Here is a 22,301-nt window from a genome sequence, read left to right on the forward strand (position 1 = left end):
AGGGGCGAGCCAGCGACACCCGCTGGGCGCGGGCGGCGGAGGGAGAGCTGTGCCACAGCTGCCCAGGAAGCCAGGGCGCTCCGCGCGGCCGGCTGGGCTCGGAGGACGCTGGGGCCGCCCTCCCCGCGGTGGATGCCCAAACCCCCCGCGCCGAGCCCGGAGGACGCGGAGGCTCCGGAGCCTCGTCCCAGGCCCCGAGTCCGCACACGGCCCGTGCTCAGCTCTGACTCTGCATAGATAGTTGCAAAATGAATAAATTACTCACCTCGGGTCAGATCCAAGTTTTACCCAATAGAAGGGGCACGGGACCAAGCATGAACCAACTCACATGGTCGTGTCGAGCGTGCACAACCACACACAAACACAGCCACCCAATTTCTTCCATGAATCTATCTGTCTGGCACGCCTGGAGAGAGGGGGAAAGCGTTTTGAGAAAGCCCATCACCCCTCCCCTTCTCCCTTGCCGTGAAATAATAATAATTCATTTTTATTGCAAGAGCAGCGCCGGCCTCACCATCACGCACGCAGAGTCCCGTGTTCGCACTCTAACTCCTCGGCTCCAAGAGCGCCTGCATTTTCTCTGGGAGCCGCTTGGAGGTTCATTAATATCATTAGCATTTAACCCCCTCCCTCTTCCCATCTCCTCCCCGCACATGGCTGACGTCAGACCCCGCCAGGAGTTGGGGGAAAAGCTAAGTGGGCCAGGGACGCCCTATTCCCCTCCCAGCGGCTGCCTGTCAGAGCGCTTCTGGAGATATTACAGGGGACCCAGCCCGCAGCGACAGGCACAAAGTCACGGGGTAATGAACTTCGGGGACCCTTTGCCGCTGCGTGCGCGGCTCTCCCCGGAAACCCGGACCCGGCCGCCGCTCTCTCCTAAGATTTCCTAGCAATCTAGTTTTCCCGCTGCACTCTTGGGTGCTGGCAGCTCGGAGCCCATCTGCCTCTGAGACTGCGGTTGTGTGTCTCATCTTTCTTAACATCAGCGGTCTGTAGAGATTTGCCAACATTCTGCATGCCTGGGTAGAGGGAGAGATTGAAGACTGAGTGACGGGAATGGGGAAAGAGAGAGCTTTTGCCTTCTTTGCACCGTAGGAAAGCCATTTTCGTGTCTCATTCCGGTCCTTCAGTTCCTCCCTCGTGCTGTCCTCCCTTCTTCTTCAGCCTGCTGTCCATCCCTCCATCTGTCTGTGCATCTGTGTGTCCATCTCGAGCAGCATTCCCAGCAGCTGCAGTTTTGCAAGAGCCGGGAATAAACTTAAGGATGCTTAAATCTCCACTGTGGAACGAATTTTGAGCGGCTGGAGAAGAGTGCCGCGGGCGAGCGATACCCACCTGCCCAGCCCCGGAGCCTCGCAGGCTGGAGAGCGGCTGGCGAGCTGCGGCGCCCGGCAGCGAGGCGGGCGCTGCCGGTCGGGACTCGGGCAGTGCCCACCAGCCGCTTCGTCCCGGGACCGCCAGCATGAGCAAGCCGGCCGGATCAACAAGTGGGTACCTCTCGGGCCGCCGGGGTCCAGGCGCGCTACCTGGGGCGGGCGATCGGGCGGGGAGGCCTGGGAGGTCCTGCCCGGAGCAATAAGCTCCGAGCCCCAGAAAGGGACCCCAACGGGCGTGTGCCCTTTGGCCCAGACCCTTGTGGACCGCGAGTTGGAGCTTTTGGCGGAGAGAAAAAAGCAATTTCGTTCCTTCTGGATTTCTTGATTTCCCCTTCTCTCTGATACGACGGGAAGGTTGTGACCTGCGCAACCGCTAGTCCAGCAAGTTGTTTCCGTTCAGTCGCCAGGTGCTGGGGGTGAGCGGGGTACGACGGGGGTGGGAACTCGGCAGCAGCTTCAGGCTGCAGCACAGTAAGATACTCGCTCAGAACTCCGAGCTGCAGCACGCAAAGCAACTCTGCAAAGAGGATTTTGAATGGAATGCTTTGCACCCCTTTTCTAGCTATTTCAAATAATCCTGCAAACTAGGAAGCAGAAACAATTTAAAAGTCACATTTTCCTTAATCCTAAATCCGCGAGGGTCATAACTGGGGAATTTAAAGTATGGCGAACCACTGTAGCAAGGAGAGAATCAAATCCCTAATCCCAAAGACTTTCCGAGTCGCAGCTCTGCAGAGGCAGGAGTGCGCGGCCTGCTCCCTCCGCGCTCTTCTCTCCTTGCTCCAACTTTCTTAGCCTCTGGCTCTCCCGCAGGACGCCGAGCGCGCCTGACCTCAGCCCACCCCCAGACGCGGGAGTGCGGAGCTGCTGGAGAGTTAAGTGTGATGGCATTTGGGAGCACAGTCCCTGAGGAACGCGGGAATATGCAGGCCTGCGCCGGCCTCGGGAAAGCGAGGCCGCGATGCCAGGATTTCTCAGTTCCCGCCTAAGCTGGGTCGGCGGCTGCGGGTTCCAGGGTCCGTGGCTGGGGGCGGCCACTGCCGCAGTCCCCACATCCCGGAACTCTCTCACCGCCTGCGTTGTTTTCGCCTATAGCATTTTGGGTGCTCGGCGCGGTCCTTTCCTCCCCCTCCCCCCTCGCTCGTCCTCATTGTCCCTTTGAAAGTTGGGAGAGTCCGGGATACTTCGGAGGACTGATAATGAAGTCCCACTTTAGCGGGATGCAACTCCCGACCCCACCCCCCACCCCCGCAAGAAGTAGGTTGTGTTTTCATTTTGCCCGTTTGTTTTCGTTCGGATGCTGGCATCTTAAAATTAGAGCAAAGTGAACGCGAACAAAAAGAAAGGAAAAATGTTTAGAGCTAAGCTAGAGAGGGGAGAAAAGGCCCCTCAACTGTGGTGCCCATGCACGGCCCACCCTGGCAGAACCCGCATTTCCTGCTAGCCTGTGGCCTACCCTGGCCCTAGCTGTTTGATCTCGAGGAAGTGAGGCGGACTTGCCTTCTGTCGCCCGTGCTCCTGGGGTGAGTGTCCGTCCCAGGAGGGGCAAAAGGGGGCCTTTGCAGCTGCATTCCAAGTATCCAGTGCCAAAACCTACCCCGCGGGCCTGGGCAGGCCTCCTAGCTCGCTCGCCCAAGGACGGGCCTCCACCTCCTCCCCGAGCTCTTCTGCCCTTTTGGGGGTACGGATCACCCTGGGGGCTGGGAAAGTGAGGCCTCAGAGGCCAGGGAAGGGGCAGGCGTGCAGGCCAGCTCGCTTATGGCTTCGCCTTGCTCTGCGGGCCAGGAGGCAGGAGACTAGTTTGAGAGTGCAGATTGGGCCCAACAAGGAAACTTCAGAGCTTCCAGATTTGCCAGTCTGTTTGCTTAGGAAGCTCCGAGCCTGGCTCAAGTGGGATGCTGATGCTGAGGTTACTCAGGCCGGCAAGGCAGCAACCCCCACCCGCAGTGCTACTACATCCAGGAACCCTTTGACCCGAGAGCCGCAGCCGCCGGAAACCCCGCAGCCCTCGGACCTAGGGCAGCAGAGGGGTTCGGCGCACAGCGTCCCGGGTCAGGACGGGGCCGGGCAGCGACTTCTCGTCTCCCGCCTCGCGGGGCTTCGTGCTGCTGGAGGGCAGAGCGATGTCACTCGGAGCCCTGCCTGGGTGGTAACAAGACCCTGGCCAGTCACCCCTGCAGCCCAGACTAACTTCTTTCAACAGCCTCTGATGGTAATTACAGTAATCGAAGCTGCCATATATCTTTAGGCAATTATGACACACAAAAAGCCCCAGGGGACCCCCTGAGGAGGGAAGTTAAGAACGGTTTCCCAGCCTCGGGAACCTCCGGCTTGCCTCACGTCCGAGCTCGCTCTGCTTGCTAAATGAGAGGAGCTTTGCAACCAGCTTGTCTTGTGACCCGAAGTCACCTTAACGTGGCTGGGTGGCAGAGGCTGAGGCGCAGACGGAATTTTCGCGTCCCTCCTTCCTGTGCTCCCCGCCTCCCAGCCCTGTTCCCCGTCTCTGATCTGCCCGGGACCACTCTGAGATCTGCCCCGAGCCAGCGCCGACCTGCTGCCTTGGCTGCCCAAGGGGTGACCATCCCTGAGTCCAGACCCAGGCAGCCCAAGGAGGGTCAGCAGCCGGGCACTGGTCTTTCCTCCGGCGCCGTCAGGTTTTCCAGAGATCTGTGTCCTTGGCTTCCTCTCGGGCTGGGAAGCAGGGAGAGACGCCTCTACTGCTGCCCCTGTGCACCCATCTTGGCATCAGCATTGCCGGCAGGAAGAGGACAGCAGGGGTGACAGCGCTGCTGAGCCCCAAGCAAGGACCTCAGCGCGGCTAGAGCGCGTGTTTGCAGAGGAAAATGTTACAAAACATGGAAACCAAGTTCTCTGCTTCCAGAGCGAGAGTGAAGGCGGCGCCGCAGAGCTCCAGAGCCCAGCTTCTGGGGGTCTTCCAGTTCTCCTGGGCACAGGGGCTGGAGGAGAGACCCGCTGCGGCCTCCCTTAGCTCTCCCCGGCCCCTCCCTCCCCCAACACAACCTCCCCTCTCGCCCTGCGGGAGAGGGGGCGCCAAGGCGGTGGCCACTGCGCTGAGCGCCTCCCCCCGCCGGCCTTTGTCGCCTTCCGAATTCCCATGCTACTCTTTTTGACGGGTCACTGGTGGTTCTATAGGCAGGTGCTGCGGCGGGGTTGTAATTACCCCGGCTGAGCCTGGTCGTTACGGACCCCCCCACCAGGCACGCCAGCCAGCTCCCCCGCGCTCCCCTCCACCTGGGCCGAAGCCGGGCCCGGTGCGAGCCGCCCCGAAGCCTCGGAACCCGGGAGCGCGTTTGCACCCCGAGCCCCAGGGCCCTCCTGCCGCGCCCTCATCGCCTGCGCTGCCCTCTCCAGCTCTCCCTACCCCAGCCGCAGCGCTCAGGGCAGCGCTGGAGTTACAGCGAGGCCTGAGGTCGCCTGGGCCCGGACCGGAGGTCTCTGGACAGACTGTGATGGGGAGATCAAGTGTTAGTAAGTTCATGGCTCTTGGCTGATTTGTTATGAAAGTGTTAGCACTTTTTAAATGTTCCCTTTGGTTCTGCATTAGAAAGGACCTCTAAGTCCCTAACCCGCTTCAGGTACTTTTTGGACCCTTGAACTTCAGAGACCCCCCCACCCCATTTCCGGATATTACCCTCTCCCGGACTACTCTCCAGGTACCACACCTGGGTGCCGGGATTCCATAGAAAGTTTTCTTGATCCCGAATCCAGTGGGGTGAGTGGAAAAGCCTAGAGAAGTTAGTCGGGTTTTTTTTGTTTGTTTGTTTGTTTTGTTTAAATCAGCTTCCAGCAGCGGCGGGAAAACCCGGAGGAAGAGTACACAGAAGCAAGGAGAGGAAGCTGGGGTTCGGGGAGAAAGGGTTTGAGGGTATGGGGAGCAGGGGTGGCTGCCCCCCCACACCGCCAAGCCGGGGGTGGTGCCGAAGTCTGGTCGCTGTCCTCCGCCTGCCCAGTCCAGTGGCACTTTGCAGAGAAAAGTTTTTCCTCAAAGAAATAATTTCTCCAAAGCAATCCGCCAAGCATTTTTTTAAATAGGTAAAGAAAAAGTTGGGCAATTACCACTATCCTTATTATCATTAATAATCTGACGATTAGCATCACAATAATAATCCTAATAATAACAACCGCCCGGCGGAGCTGCGAGAAAACTCGATTGCCTTCCAGCTGCCATCCCAGATTCCAGCCGTGTTTGTTTTTCTTCTTTTCCTTTTTACATTTCAAGTTTGTGTCCTCGCGCGCTCACTAACAACTTTCTATGTTAAATGCAAGAGCCGAGGAGGGGGGCGGCCAAACTTTCCGAGGAGCAGAAAGGCAGTGGCGGGCTGTGCTGCCGCCCCGGCCTGCTGTAATCTTTTATTCCGAAATGGGTCTCGGCGATTAGAGGAGACCCAAATACATGTAGCGGTGCATGAATAATGCTCATTGTAGGAAACTGACACTTGCTCAAGGAAAAAAAGTTTGGCTATAAAATCACTTCATTATTTGCTTTTACCGCAGCTTCGATGCTAATCCCTTCAGAGGTCAGATTGCTTAGCATCTCTCTCCCTCTCCCCTTTCCTCCTCTTCTCCGCCTCGCCCCTTCCCCCTTCCCTGTCTTTCTCGCCGTCTCAGGCCGCATTTTAGATATTCCCTGCAAAGTGTGTGGCGACCGCAGCTCTGGGAAGCACTACGGGGTCTACGCTTGCGACGGCTGCTCCGGGTTTTTCAAGCGGAGCATCAGGAGGAATCGGACTTACGTCTGCAAGTCTGGAAATCAGGTACCTTACCCGGGGCTGTGCTGCCCCCCACCCCCGCCGCCTCTTCTCTGGGGCCAAGGCCTCCTCTAAGGACAGGCCTGGCCCGACCTCTGCCTTGCTCGCCTCTCCTTCCTGCCTCAACTCTGGGAGGCCCTTTGGCTCTGGAAAGGCGGGATAAGGGAAGGGAAGACGGATGAGAAGGAGGTCTAAAATCCCAAAGTCTTCCTACACTTTTTCATTTAAAATCTTTTGGCATTGGATAGTGGTGGGGCCCACAGCCGGTGGTGACAGAGCCAGCCCAGGGCACCTGAAGAACTTTAAGGCTAAACCACGAGTCACCTAGCAGCGAGCTGTGTTGCTGGCCCGTCCCACCCCCACTGCTAGCGGCACCCGAGCTCCTTCTGCCACTGCCAGAGAAGGTAGAAGTAAAAGGCACAGGGACAGTCAAGGTTACAACCATAGATGGCTGAGAGCCCAACGGGAACCAGGGAAGACAGAGGCCGTGATCTGCAGGGAGCTGCTTTGCAAATGGGCAGGGGGCATCAGAAAAGGGAAGGATAAGGAAGAAGAGAAACTCAAATGGGGATGCACCTGGGACCCCCAACCCTCATTTCCACATCTCCTTCTTCTGCTTAGAAAATGTGCCGGTGGATTGTGTTTTGCTCTTGAACAAACAGGTCTGCCTGTAAAGGACAGGTGCATTGGGACATAAGCAGACCATGAGCCAAGCATCCAGATGGAGTGAGCAGAACCTCTTGACTGACTTAGTTTCCCCTTCAGTGGTAGACTCCAACCCAAAAGATCAACCTTCCACTCCCACACTCTGTTGTACCTCAGCCAGGCACACAGAGCTTCCGTTCAGAAGCTGCCACCTTCAACCCTGGGAAGATCCCCAAGAGGCATCTTGGTAACCAAATAACAAAAGCTTTCACTAGTTAATACACTATATACATAAACACATACATACAGCATCTGGTGCTAATGAATTATTCTGGCTTCTCTTTTTTGGATTTACATTGCCAGCAAATATAAGAAGACATTTGCATTGGGGCAGGTTATTTTGAATTCTCCATCCCTGCGTTACCTGTTTAACTGAGTACTTGAATCTGTATCAGTTGCTAGCTTTATCCTATAAATATATCAGGTTATATACACACATAAGACTATACCCCAGGATTACCATAAAGTTGGGATTACTATGGTGTCCAATTTCACTTTTTTTTCAATGTTGGAGATGAAACCCAGGGCCTCATGCATGCTAGGCAAGTGCTATCAATCCATACATATTGACGTCAGTCCAAGTACTTGTAAAGGAATGATGATAGATCATCATGCCTGGTGCTTTTCTAGAGAATAGGGCAGCTAAGTTGAGGGATTCATTGGTCCCTCTCTTGTGCTCCATATATTTTTATACATTTGATCTGATTTGAAGACGCACTTCAGAAAGAATGGAGGCTATCATTTGCATTTGTTCATCAGAATACTTGGAAGATACCATTCCAGGACAAGCGTTTGATTACATTTAGTAAATTCTTCAGACCTCATTAGTTTAAGCTATTACCCTGGCCAAAGACACCTGAGGAATTGTCTTGAGAACTAAAAATTATTTTCTTCCTCTCTTTTATTCTAAGACTAGATAAATAATATTTCAGTTGATCATTAACAATAACCAAAACATTTAGACACTTTATGAACACCTGCCCCACCTTTGTGTTAAACAAGTCAACTTTTTCATTGTTGTTTTGCTTTATTTTGTGCTGGGGATTGAACTCAGGGGTTCTTGCATGCTGAATACTCATGGATATGCTCTACCACTTAGCTACATCCCTGACCAAGTCAACGTGGGTTTTTTTGTTTTTTTGGTTTTTTTGTTTTTTGTCTTTTTTGAGACAGGGTCTCACTCTGCAGTTCAGGCTGGCCTTGAGCTTACTTTGTAGCCCAGGCTGGTCTTCAACTCACAATGATTCTCCTGCCTCAGCCTTCTGAGTGCTGGGATTACAGGCGTGCACCACCGTGCCTGGCCAAATCAATGTATTTTTAACTGGAGGAATGTGATCGTATAAACCCATGCAGCCCAGTGTGTGATTTTCCTTATGGGCTATCTCAGAGAAAAAGTACTCATTCTAATTTAAACTATATGCATTTTTGAGATTCAGAAACAAAATAAAAATGCATCTATTGTATTATCTTCCTTCTCACTGCAAATGTTAACAGTGCAACTTATACAATTAGATGACAGCACCAAACTTCTTTGTTTTTTTGCATATAAAATATTTATGGCTACTGTGTTCTCCCACTGTAGCCTGCCTACACTCTCCTCTACAGTGTACTTCTTTTCCTGCTTTTACTTGGCCCAAATTTACTCTGCAGAGCACATTTATTTATTTATTTATTTATTTATTGGGACAGGGTCTATCTATGTAGTTCAGGCTGTCCTTGTTTTTTTGGCCAGCTACTCATTATGTAGCTGGCCTCAAACATGCAATGACCCTCCTACCTCAGCCTCCTGAGCGCTGGAATTACAGGCTTGTACCACCACACCTGGCCTTTTCCTATCTTTAATAAATTTGAAAACTTATTTTAAAATACCTATGTACAGGTTGGAGAGGTAACTCAGGGGTAGAACTCTTGTCTGATATGCAAGAGGCACCAGATTCCAACCCCAACACTGTTAAAGAAAAAAAAAGTTTACACACATGTGATTGTCTACATGTATGTTCCCTCAGCAATAACACCAAACACTATATAAATCCAAAAATGAACTGTAAATTTTCTCTTTTAATTGTCAATACTATTTCAGAAAGTTGCATTATTTTCTTATTCACGTCAGATAAATATTTCTAAAGCACTGACTGCTTTTTAAATCAGTTCTCATGCTAATGGTCTTAGTCCATATTATCCTTCTGTCAGACAGCCCATCATATTATCTTCCTGAGCATATTTAACCATTGAAATCTAGATCTTTCTAGATTCCCCCAGACCTGGGGCTCTTTCCTTCGCACTCTCACCTTGTGTAAGGCTTGCCCCTTCTGACTGTGTCTCCTTGAGCTACAAAGTAAGCTCAAGGCCAGCCTGAACTGCAGAGTGAGACCCTGTCTCAAAAAAGACAAAAAACAAAAAACCAAAAAACCAAAAAAACCCACATTGACTTGGTCAGGGATGTAGCTAAGTGGTAGAGCATATCCATGAGTATTCAGTCAATGGGTGGTGCTAGTTTTAAAGATGAAAATTTTCTCAACGTGTTGGTTATTAAGACTGACTTAAAATACAAAAGCAACATTAAAGTATCAGAAAAGAGAAAAGCAAATGGGAGAGATTTGTCTGTCAGGCGAAGGGGCTCACCCAGAACGTGGCAAGAAGGAGGTAGACTCAAGACCTGAAAGCGCAGAGTATTTGGCAGGAGGAAGAGGAATCTTGGGTCTTGACCGGAAAACCTGCTCCTCCCAGAGCTCTGGGCCAGGTCGCTGTCTTCGGTCCTGAAAAGTCTGGTCCCTGCTGCACCCCTCACAACCGCCGGAAGCTCCCCGAGAGCTGCTCCCTGCAGCACTGGTGCCTCCGGCAAACCGCGCTCTCTGTCCTTTCCCTGTTAGGAGAAGGACATTTTCCTCCTTGACCGAGTCCATAGGGTCACGGGCTGGCCCTTTTGAGGCAGCCCTGGGAATCCCAGCCCTTTTTCTATCTGGTCCTGCTTGGTCCCAAGGCTGTCACGTGTCACCGGCCCCATCTGGCTGCTCTGGGATCCAGGGCCACCGGGGTCCCCATACCGTTCCCCCCTCGTGGTGCCGGCTTCTGGCTCCCTGCTAAGGGTGCTGGGGGCCACTGTGCTCTGTTCCAGGGAGGCTGCCCGGTAGACAAGACACACCGAAACCAGTGCCGGGCGTGTCGGCTGAAGAAGTGTTTGGAAGTCAACATGAACAAAGATGGTAATCAGTCCATCCCTTAATTCTTGTAATGTTGATTGAGTAGTAAGTAAATTATATGTACAGAAAATACATAACACTCCTATGCATGTAAATCATCTTCCGACAGAACACTGCTTTCCAGATGCTGGGAACTGGCCTCTGTGCTGGAGTCCCCAGCTGACCCCACTGAACTGCCTAGGACAAGGCCCATGCTGGCATCGGAACCCTGTGCCCCCAAACCACCTCAGGAAGGCAGAGCTGAGGGGTGGTATTTTGTGCCTCTGTCCTCATCCCTCTGGGTCCGGGGATATAGCTCAGCGGCACAAGCGCCTGCCTGGCAAGCACAAGGTCCTGAGTTCGATTCCCGATACCAAAAAAAAAAAAAGAAGCAGCAGCAATCACTGTCCTCATCCCTCTTCTCAAGGCTCTTTGCAGCCCTCCGTGGCCACTCCTGAGCCTGCCAGCCTGCCCGGGAGCTCCCGGTCTGTGTAGTCTCCCTCCGAGGAGATCGGGGGCTGGAAGAGGGAGAGCAGAGACGCGAAATTCCACACTTGGTTGCAAGTTCTCGAAGATGCCAACATCAGTATGGCCATGGTATAGCTCTCGGCTTTTCCAGGGCCCTTTCTCGGTTCTAGGGAAAAGAAAGCGGCGGGGGAGGCGGGTCCCTGCTCAGGGGTGTGGCCCACGCCCGGCTTCCCCGAGTCTCCCACGCGCGAAGGCAACTGGGCTTCAGGACGCTTCTTCCTGGGCCTGGAGCACAGACCGAGCTGCGTCCCCGTCGCGGCCTGGCGAGGGCCCCCCCCAGGCCTGGGCGGGGACCCCGGAGCCCTGGTGGCAGCTGTGAGGTCCTGCGCCCATCCGGGAGAGCGCCTTCCTCCCGCCCAGGAAGCAAGAGGGGACGCCAACCTGTTGAACTTGTGTATTGACAAGTTGTCAGGCTCGGCGGGCGGAAGATTGCCCTGAATTAATTTGTTTGTTTAAACCGTCGGTGGTAATTGTCACATCTCCCCTGCCTTCCTCAGCACACTCGTCCCATCCCCCTCGCGTTCCTGGGGTCGGGTCCTTTCCTCCAGGGCCCTTGGAGGCTGAAGCCCTGTGGGGGGCAGGTCTGCAGGTGGGGGGATGCAGGCCTCTGCGCAAAGAACTGGTGTGGGCGAGGCCGCCGGCTGCTGCAGCCCGAGGGCTTCTGATTTCCTGTGACCCCGAGCAGGGAGGAGCCTGCAGGACCGAGGCCGCACCTGGTCCCCGGAGGCTGGACTGCTGCTGTGGCCCCTAGGCCCGGACAGGTCCCTGGTGCACACGGTGTAGGACTGAAATTCGCCCAGGGCGCCTTCCCTCCAGTTCCAGGTCCTTCCCGAGTTTGACCTCTCGGATGACCTCGCCTGCCCAGACGTGCCGTTAGGTGGGGCCTCTGATGGGGCGTGTGCCCGTGTGTTTGTCTCTGCAGCCGTGCAGCACGAGCGCGGGCCTCGGACGTCCACCATCCGCAAACAGGTGGCCCTGTACTTCCGCGGACACAAGGAGGACAACGGGGCGGCCGCGCACTTCCCCTCCGCGGCGCTGCCCACCCCGGCCTTCTTCACTGCGGTCACACAGCTGGAGCCGCACGGCCTGGAGCTCGCCGCCGTGTCCGCCACCCCCGAGCGGCAGACCCTAGTGAGCCTGGCTCAGCCCACGCCCAAGGTCAGTGGCCTCGCTTGACCCAGAGAGATTCGTGCCTCCGGGAGCCAGGGAGCATTGTGCACCCAGTTCTCCGAGCTTTGATGGGGTCAGGAAAAAGGCGAGGGACTTAGCTGCTCTCAGCTAGGCCTGCTACCCTCCGGCTGAGCCATAGGCGCCCAGACTTTAGTGTAGGGACAGTCCTCCGATTAACTACAAAGGTAGACCCCCCAACCTCACCCCCTTTCAGAAACTCTCTCAGGGCAGAAGTCAGAAACCTACACCACTAGGAAACACCTACAGTGTAGCTTGGCGGTGGGTGGAGCGCTGTCTAAAGCCAGAGAGCAGCCCTTAGGGGTTCCCAGACTCCAAAAGAAGAGACATTTGTTTTATTGTTTTTAAAATTAATTTTATCAGACATCTGTTTTAGAGCAAAGTATCTGGCTCCAAGTGGAGGAAGGGGCCTTGAGTTGCAAGTCTGTGGGATCAGCTCTCTTGGGCAAAGCAATGGGTCCCCAAGACAAGCAAGAAGTCTACAGACTGCCCTAACCCTGTTAGGCAGTTGGCAGAATCTGACTGCATTTTACATGCACCCCTTACTCCCTCCTGAACCACACAGATTTCTACCAAGACTGAGCCCCTACTGGTGGAGCTGAAGCCTGACCCACCCAGGAAACTTGCTACCTAAGGACTGCCCTGCAGGCTTCAGCTGACACCTCCCCGGGCTCCCGCTCCAGCGGGGAAGGGCCTAGGATTCCCCCAGAGGAAGGCCAGCTGCAGCCTCACACTGTGGGGAAGCCAAACACCTGGGCACATACACACACACAATATTTAATATTGCTTTCTTACCCTTGATGTGTATAATAAGCTCGGGAAAGTAGTGTTATGAATATGTTGTCAGTTATGAATGGGAATGCTCTGTGAATGATTAAGATGTCTAATTGAAATATTTCCATAATATACTAATCCTTTCTAAAAATACTCATGCATATTTGTGTTTGGGATGCCTATTAATTTATACTTTTTTCACATCTATTTTTATTTACACAAATGCAAGCAGCTCTTGTCTAAATTGGGAGCCAGGCCTGGCACTTGGCTGAGCCCAAGGAAAATTTGATGCAGAGGGAAGAAGAGCCAGGCACCCCTTTTGGAAGAGAGAGGCCCCTCAAGAGTAGAAATGTACCTTTCCCAGTATGCATCACTCCCCAAACTCTGTGGATACAGATGATTATCTTTTACCCACCTATGGCAGCTGTACGTTAAATAGAATGTCCAGGTTCTTTTCATCCCCTCCTCTGTCTTAATTAGAAAATGAATTTGACTCTTCTTGCAACGCTATGGTTTCCTCACTTCCAGGCATCTCTCTCTCTTCCCCTCCCAGTACCCCCATGAAGTGAACGGGACCCCGATGTATCTATATGAAGTGGCCACAGAGTCCGTGTGTGAATCAGCTGCCAGGCTACTTTTTATGAGCATCAAGTGGGCTAAGAGTGTGCCAGCTTTCTCCACGCTGTCCTTGCAAGACCAGGTACAACCAGCAGGGCACAGGGGGGGCCTATGACTAGGGGGTTGAGCACAAAGCAGTTCAATTCTGTAAGCATTCAGTCTTTAAAAACTGGACATTACTTGGATAAATCACTAAAGCAAACATGCACTCTTTTTTCTTCCTCATCTTTTTTTTTTTTTTTTTTTGCCGTACTCAGAATCAAACTCAGGACCTTGTGCTGGCTAGGCAGGCACTTGTGCCACTGAGCTATATCCTCAGCCTCAAATATGCATCCTTAACAGTGAAGAGGAAACTATTTTTACCAGGTTCAAAATATCTACCTATAGAGCCGTTAGAAATGTAATTATGTTATTTCAAAAAGGCTGGCTCTGGTCTACAAAAAACACATGGACAAGAACATTATCTCTGTTTTAGTTTAATTGAAACATCAAATTTAATCTCAAATTTTAAAACCTTAGTCCTTTTCCTTTTTAAAGCTGGTGATAAATCTTTATTTTCTTTTTTTTTAAATTTTTAAAAAATCTATATTTTCTTAAGAACACTAAAACAGAAATTGCAGGTGGTGAGAGTATTCTATCCTGAGATTTTTGAAACTAGTCTCATTATTTTATATTTTCAGCTTTATATCATTCATTGCAATACAGTTTGGGCCATTGACTTAGCAGCAGATAGCATCAAAGTATGCATTGCACACCTCCGGCAAGCTGGGATATTTTGTGGTTCTAGTGCCTTTAGAGATTTCATAAATAAATAGACATCTTGCATAATTCTTTGGTCATAAATGACATTCAGAAAATTGTGTGCAGCTAAAGTTACTTTATATCAAAATGAAGAAATTAGGTTGTTGGGAATATAAAAAATAGCCCCTGCCAGCATTTTTCTAACCAGTAAGAGAGAGAAAGAAAATGAAATGTTCACAGTCATTGGCTGTATTCATGGAAATCAGTGACAGATTCACAAAAAGCCAAGTAGTTTTTGGGCCCCACCACCACTTGTGCTGGAGATCAAACCTAGGGTCCAGCATATGGTAGGCAAGTGCTCTACCACTGAACTATACCCTAACCCCAAATAAGTCATTCTAAAAGCAAAGGATTTGATCCCTCTTTTCAAAGCTAATTATTGTATAATAGGGCCCCTTAATATAAAGTATTTTTTTCCAGAAATACCGGGCAGTATGCTAAAACATTTAATCTTCTAGCACAAAATAGCCAGAGTTACTGTTTACCTTGTACATTAAAATGATTGTTTTCTATACTTACTTAATGCAATAAAATAAAAAGGCATTTTGAAAGTCAAATCTTTTGTTCTAATGATTTTGGTTATAAGCCTTCATGATTTTAGGACATTCTTTTACATATCTCATTGAGAACTGGCTGGTTTTCCAGAGTTTTTTTTTTAATAGATATTTTTTCAAGATTATTAGATCCTATCTTTGACCAGATGTTACTACTGTTTGCTCTAACATTTGCTGTGTGTGTGTGTGTGTGTGTGTGTGTGTGTGTATGTATGTTGGCTATCCTTTTTCTTAAACAACTATTTGTGTTCTTTAATCCAAACAAAATTTGCTTTCTGTCTGCCACTTAGCCCTTTGATAGAAGCCCTTTGACAATAAGCAAACTGTAGTGAAGTAGAATCTGGTATATTAATTTGGAAAACGAGACAGATTTTCATTTAAACATTGAATAGCATATTTTATTAGAATGAACATGACGAGCACCTTGATACTGTCCACTTATGAGTCTCAGAAAAATCAGACAGTGAAATGAGGTAAACTCAGTAAAAGCTGATTAACATAATTATACCCTGATTTCCCCCATGCCTCTTGAGAATTAGTTCTCTCTCTCTCCATTCCTCTCTCTCTCTCTCTTTCTCTCTCTCCCTCCCTGCCCAGCCCCCTTGGCCCTCCAGACCTGCAAGCTTAGTCATAATCAGTAATCCTCACCCCTGACAATGTCAGCATCCCGTACCAGGGGAGTCTGCATGCTGAGCTGCTGGTGGCATTTCAGAGAGCCTGATCTCCAGTGAAGTGTCTAGTGGTCAGGAAAGGGTGGGTGCAAGGGCAAGAGGGGTAAGGCCTTCTCTGAGAGAAGCAAATGTTGAGGAATTGGAATGGCTGGCTCTCAAATGCATGTGAACAGCTATAGGCACTTTTTTTAAAAAAAAGGAAAATATGGGAAATAAGGGAAAGCTAAAATATTCAGAAAAAGATTTACCAAGACAGACATTTAAAGCACTTTTTTAAATAATGGAATTTACATATTGAAATTGTTTATAAATTTATAAATTACATGCTATATTATATTATACATCTATTGTATGACAGCTGATGCTTTTGGAAGATGCTTGGAGAGAACTGTTTGTTCTAGGAATAGCACAATGGGCCATTCCGGTTGATGCTAACACTCTACTGGCTGTATCTGGTAAGAATTGCACAATTTAATGACTTTGTTGTAGAAATTACCATAAAAATACATTACTGAAAAAAGAACAACATGTAAAGAATAACAAATTCCTGCTGAACAATAGAGTATACCTGTCATTTATAAATCTATATTTAAATGCAAATAATGTTGTTTTGTTGTATTCATGACTGCTTGCATTGTTATTTAAATGCAAATTACTGTGTTTGTTATCATCCAAGAGAAGATTTTGTATTAACTTTCATACAACATAGCCAGTTTACATGGAATCAGATATCTTAGAGTGACAATTGAATATTGATATGCAGTATTTTGTCAAAAATCAATATTAAATCATGAAAATGCCTTCATATTAGAGTATTTATCCCATATTTTTATTCTAGGCATGAATGGTGACAACACAGATTCCCAGAAGCTGAACAAGATCATATCTGAAATTCAGGCTTTACAAGAGGTGGTAGCTCGGTTCAGACAGCTCCGGTTAGACGCTACTGAATTTGCCTGTCTGAAATGCATCGTCACTTTCAAAGCTGGTGAGGAGATGCAGACCCCTGCCTCTTGTCCTTCTTTGGTTTGCCACCTCAGAGTCTAGATTGACCTTTGCAAAAAGAGATGATCATTTTAGGGGAGCTGATTCTCTGAGGCTGACCCCTTCTCCCATAGCTATGGGGACCCGCATACCCTGCTGGTGGGCACCCACTTCCGAGTGGCACGTTCCCACTGCATTTCCTGTGCTGCCTGCTACAACTTCCTGATCTTCATTTCCAGTGCCCACACACAGTGGTTCTGAACTGAGAAGTTTCCGGAATGCTGCTGCCATTGCAGCTCTTCAGGACGAGGCTCAGCTAACGCTCAACAGCTACATCCATACCAGGTGACCCTTGTTTGCCTTGAACATGTACTTAAGAAAATTGCTTCCATTGTGAACGTGTGAGCAGGCAGTAATAAGCCAGTTCTAACACTGTGACTAATTATCCTGGGGTCAATCAGTTAATTTAGTTAGAAGCTGTGTCCTCACCTATCTCTCACGATGGGTGAGAGGAAAAATCAAATTAAGAGATCAAACTGGAAGCTTTGTCAGACACACCATAGCTGTCCTGGCCGAATGAATGGATCAACCAAAGTAGTGGAACACATTCATGCAGGTGGGTTTGGGAAGGGTCAAAAATGAAGGTGAACGTGCTGTGGTTCATGTATTAGACAGTGGTTGTATCATCCTTGAAAAAAGAAGATGCCCTTCTCCAGATGCCAATCCCAAATAGAAGGACCAAGGACCTTTCTAGAGAGGCCATCTTTACCCTTCTCCTCGCTGCTTGGTTTTGGTGATGGGAGTCACTTGAGTAATTTCAAGTCACAGCACCCACCAGATTACTTCCAGCCTCGCCCGGCCCCCTAGCAGAGGCTATCCGTGGCTATTTGTAGAAACTCTCCAATAGCAGAAACAAAGCTCTGCCAGCTCAGCACTGAGTAAGCTCACCACGAGGTGTAGACTTTCTGATTCCATTTTCAGGTACAAAACAGCCAGGACTTTGAAAGCAATGGAGCCCTTTTAGCTTCCTAAGATAGGAGTGTGGTGGATCTGAGGTTAGAACAGGATTGCTAGTGTTTAGTCCCAAGACTGACCTTGGAAGCCTTTCTCCATCAACTCAACATCAGCCACACACACTGATGGCACAACTACATCCAGTGGGCAGAGGCCACTGATGCCCCCTCACCTAACGGCCCAAGAAACCCCAAGTTGACTGTTACCCACTGGGGGTGACACCGCTTCTGCTAGGATCTAGTTAATTCTATCATAAATTCTCTCTTTTTTTTTTTCTTGAGGTAAGGTCTCACTATGCAGTTCAGGATGGCCTTGAACTCACAGTGATCTTCTTGCCTTAGCCTCCCAAGTGCTGGGATTGTAGGCATGCGCTACCACACTGAGCCATAAGTTCTCTTTTGACTGCTAAATGAATAAGTATTCCCTATCAATGGGATAGCATTAAAAAACTATGTTGAATAATAGTGCATACTATATGTTTTTCCAAAGTAAAGTGCCCTTGTTTAAAATTTTAAATCCATATTGAGTCCATGAGGCAGCTAATGTTTGTTAATGTTTATTGAAAATTACAAAATGGAGCAGTGCATAATTTGGGCAGTTTTCCCCCACTAAAAACCTACTTGTACCTCATACTTGACCTTGGACATCTAGAGCCGTTAGGATATTAAGGACACCTGAGACTGTGATATTCCTTATTGGTTTAGTCCCACCTTTGCTGGGCATTTGTCATGTGCAGGACTCTGGTGGCCATTGTGGGACACCAGAAAGAGCAGGGCACTGTCCCTTCCCATGGCGTGAGGTGGGCAGAAAGGTTACTTCAAACAGACCAGGCAGGAAAGAAAAGCAAAGATGTAGGGTGGGGATTGGACTTCTAACTAGGGAGAAGATGACTGTGGGAGGTGGCCCTTGAATGGTGGGAGGGTTGCAGCGGGGAGCGGGGTGCAGCGAGGACCAGTGGAAGCATCTGTGGAGGTGCTGTGGGAAGTGCTGGAGAGGCGCCAGGGGAGGGCCCGGAGCGCTCCACCACGGGGGACCCACGGTGCATTTTAGAGGATGATGGGTAGACTCCATCTCCTTCACCCAAAACCAGAAACGCACCGTGGAAGGAAAATACCTGCTTCACCGTGGAATTCTTATTTCATGACATCAGCTACAGTTGCAATTTAGTATTAGTATCTAGAGTCATACATGTGACAAAAATCCCTGTGCTTTATTTCTCAGCTCAGAGTAAAATGAGCAGTTAGCTTGCAAACTGAGCTGTCTCAGTTCTGTGAGCTGTCTAGGGCAGAAGGAGAAGGCTAGGAACTGGCATTCAACATGAATGTTATAAATGAAGATAAGCACGTACATGAATCTGTGATAGGCATAAAACCCAACACTGAAAAGATACTTCTCGCTGTTTGTGCCGGTGGAAGGAGTCAGGAGTACTGTCTCTCTCCACACTTTTCTCCTCTCCCTCCCCATGCACGCCCATGTGTACGCACACACTCTCACTGTTTCTGGGTAGGACATTATTCCACATATAACAGACACTAAATTCTTGTTCACTGACTAACCAGCCCTTCCCCAACTAGAGAAAGAAAGAAGAGGATGAGAAGAAGAGTGGAAAATGAATTCATGGAAAATCACTAGTCAATTGTGAGGCTGAGGTACTTGCCTAGCCTGCAGGCCCTGGGTTCAATCCCCAGCAACATACACACACACACACATGTGCACGCACATACACACATTTCCCAAGCCCGTGACTTCTGCAAGTCACTTTTCCCACAGCGGTTTCTCACTGTGGGAAATGGTCCACAGGTTGGGTGGAGGCTGCAGACCTAGCGGTTTGTCTAGGGAGCTGCTGCCCTCCGCCCTCTGCAGGGTCATCTCTTCTCTGTCTGATTCCACGAAGGGAAACACAAAGCTGCTGCAGAGAAGCGGCCCCAGTGAAGGGCAGACATGACATACATTCAACCAGGAGAGCAAGCAGTGGGAGTTGGGTTCTGTTTTAAATGTAGATACGCGTCACCGTTTGCGTAGCACATTATTCAATGAGGCCCCTGTCCATGGGTGGGGAGTATAGGAACTTGATGAGGCTGGCAGAGGCACAGGACAAATTCTAAGCCTCCTCTTTGGTTAAAAAGAGGGACTCTCATGCCCTCAAAGCAAAAAAGTGGCTCTCATGGACTCTTGCAGCAGGATGGCGTCATCAGACACAGCTCACAGACTCCTTTGGAGGACTTTTGATATCTCAGCTACCAGCACTCTATGCTCTGGGTTGAGTGCGGTTACCCACACGTGTGTCCCTGGAGCTCAGTGTGTTAGGCGCTTTGTTTCCGGGAGGGAGGCCTCCTTGGGGAGCACATTGACACCTGTTTCTAAGCTATCAGTAAGAGAAGCAGAGAAGCTGGAGTAGGAGGTGGTTTATAGGCATCTGAGGATAGCAGAAAATTGAGCTTGCACATCTGAGTACAGATGTATGTTGGACATCAAGAGAGGAAATTGTTAAGCAATTTCTCACATCTTTAATTATGTGACAATTTCACTGACATGAAAGTTGGGTGGCACTGCCACCCAACAGAACTTACTCTTTAATTTGCAGTGTAATAAGGATAGAATTATTCCTGAGAGTGACTAAGTGTAATGCCTGAATAATAATTTGGAGAATTGCTTAGAAAAAGAAGCCATTTTATTTGAAGGGAATAGTTTTGTGAGGGAGCCTTGAGAATTAGATAATGTGGGTTCACTTGCTAGCTTTATCATTGGTATCATGGTCACTTTCCACAATGGCAAACTCAAGTTTATTATTATTTGACCTAAAATTAGTTTCAGCTTTCTTTTCTTTTCCTTTCTTTCTTTCTTTCTTTCTTTCTTTCTTTCTTTCTTTCTTTCTTTCTTTCTTCTTTCTTCTTTCTTTTTCTTTTTCTTTCTTTTTTTTTTGTACTAGAGATTGAACTCATGGCTTTGGTGCTGAGCTATGTCTCTAGCCCTTATTTATTTTTTATTTTTGAGACAAGATCTCATTAAGTTGCTCAAGCTGATTATGCTTCTCTTCTCCACCTCTTCCTTCCTTTCCTCCCCTCTTCTCCCCCACCCCTTCTTCACTGGGGCTTGAACTCAGGATTTCTCACTGAGCTACATTCCCAGCCCTTTATTTTTTATTCTACTTTTAGACAGGATTGTACTAAGTCACTAAATTGTCCAGGCTGGTCTCGAATTTATAATCCTCCTGCCTCGACTTCCCAGAGTGCTGAGATTACAGGCATGTGTCACCATGCCCGGCCCTGGTCATGTTTCTTAAAACTGTTTTTTTCTCCAAATAAAATACAACCCCTTTGTTAATGGAGAGACAACCACTGTGTGATTTTGGCAGCATTTATGTTCTCTGTGCCGCAAGTGTTCTTCCTGCACGACAGGGACGGTGCTGCCTGTCAGAACCCCTCTGCAGGGCAGTGTGTTATTTAAGGAGCCTAAGTCGGGGACTTACACTGGAGATGATGTGTGTTCAAGGGTAAGCTATTCATTGCCATTTGTACTGAGCTCTGACGTTGCTTGCATGGCTGCTCCTATTCCAGATATCCCACTCAACCTTGTCGCTTTGGAAAACTCCTGTTGCTCTTGCCAGCTTTACGTTCTATCAGCCCATCAACCATAGAAGAAGTGTTTTTCAAAAAAACCATCGGCAATGTGCCAATTACGAGACTGCTTTCAGATATGTACAAATCCAGTGATATCTAAACTCGCCAAGTACCAGCTTTTCAGGATGGGACAGTATCAGATGAACTTCTACCCGTGGAGAACAAGCCTCAACTAACAAACCCTTCAGGAAGCATAAATCTGGGAATGTGTAGCTTTCAGGAAAAATGCCAGTGGATTCAAAACAGTTCCAGTAGCTGTGACCTGCTGCCTCAATCGGGGCAGGGCAGCCCGGAAGGAAAGGGGGCGCAGTGGGACCATCTGATGGCAGACTCGTCACCGCGGTGCCCGGGAGGGGCGACCTGGGGGCTGCTGCAGGCCAAGCCACTCTGCCTCTGACCTGGGAGATCTGGCAGAGCCATCAAATGCTGAAAGACCAGTCATGCTTTCTTTTCCTTTTTAGCACATAAAGTTGGGTGACCAAATATAGTTCTGTGTATAACATCATACTGCGGCCTTCAGAAATACGTTATGTTGGAGCATTTATTTTTAAAATAATGGTTAGGTTTTAAATCAAAAATATTATTGAAAGTTTCCCTTCTATTGTAATACATCATTAAGTGGCCTTCAGAACCAAGGTAATATGTGAAAAGTAGCTTATGCTGTGTGGTTTGCTTTTACTCTATCTCTTTCCCCACCTCCTTTTCTCTTTCTTTTGTTCTTTCTTCTCCTTTTCCTTTTTTTTTTTTTAATACCGTAGGCCAGGCAACCTTGTCAAAGGAATTGGTGGATGGAAACGAGATTCTCTCCAGGACTTCCGGTTGGGTAACATCTCAAAAATAGAAGAGCTTTACTAAAGGAAGACAAGATGAGAGAGGATGAGGAAAAACAGCAAAACCAAATAAAGTGGAGCTGAGTGATCGGGTGAGGCGGAGCGCTGTCCCGTTATCGAGGTGATGAGACCAAAGGCAACGGGTCCAAACTCATGGCTAAGCGCTCACACCAGGCGGCGGAACAGACACCGTGCCAGAAGGGACTTCAAGGAGATGAATGCTGAGAGCTTTCATGACTGATCCATTGCTGATGGCCTGAGACTCTTCAATGCTCTTCAGGAAACTCTGGTTTCTAGTAAAGCCTTGAATGCACATGCAGATAAACATGTGCACGCGCCGCATCGCCCCACGCCATCAGCTGCTCCTTTGGTATGAATCGATACTTATGGAAACGTAGACACAAACATTTTTAAATAGCTGCTGTACTTTTCACACTTTGATCTATTAGATACTAGCACTGAGGAAAAAATCCAGCACTTGGACTATCATAGGATGAGTAAAACTTTTCTTGTACAGAGTGAATTAACTGATTTGTGAAAAAGGTTGTACTCATTGTATTTACAAAGAATAAAAATATATTGAATTTAAGCACATTCTGCCTGATGTCTTTGCCACCCTCCCTGGCTGGTTCTCACTCCCCACATTCAAGGTGGTGGCCGCAGCTGGTGTTAAAGTCCAAGCTCCAGCGC

The 22,301-nt window shown here is 49.1% G+C and overlaps 1 protein-coding gene across 2 annotated transcripts; it reads left to right on the forward strand.

Moving 5' to 3' along the window:
* The first annotated feature begins 738 nt into the window (after positions 1–738).
* Positions 739–22,195, forward strand: Nr2e1 (nuclear receptor subfamily 2, group E, member 1). 2 transcript variants are annotated; one of them, XM_005377843.2, is made up of 9 exons: positions 739–1,487; positions 6,006–6,151; positions 9,966–10,053; positions 11,480–11,715; positions 13,073–13,219; positions 15,522–15,618; positions 16,002–16,151; positions 16,387–16,492; positions 20,719–22,195. In XM_005377843.2, exons 1-9 carry the CDS (start codon positions 1,463–1,465, stop codon positions 20,879–20,881), a joined length of 1,158 nt encoding a protein of 385 aa, XP_005377900.1. In that variant the 5' UTR covers positions 739–1,462; the 3' UTR covers positions 20,882–22,195. The 2 variants fall into 2 exon arrangements, with proteins under 2 accessions (XP_005377900.1, XP_013366176.1); XM_013510722.1 differs by lacking the exon at positions 739–1,487 and adding an exon at positions 4,815–4,865.
* Positions 22,196–22,301: the final 106 nt, after the last annotated feature.

The sequence above is a fragment of the Chinchilla lanigera genome, unplaced genomic scaffold, assembly GCF_000276665.1.
Source record: "Chinchilla lanigera isolate Chin_1 unplaced genomic scaffold, ChiLan1.0 scaffold00010, whole genome shotgun sequence".
In the NCBI taxonomy this organism is placed as follows: Eukaryota; Metazoa; Chordata; class Mammalia; order Rodentia; family Chinchillidae; genus Chinchilla; species Chinchilla lanigera.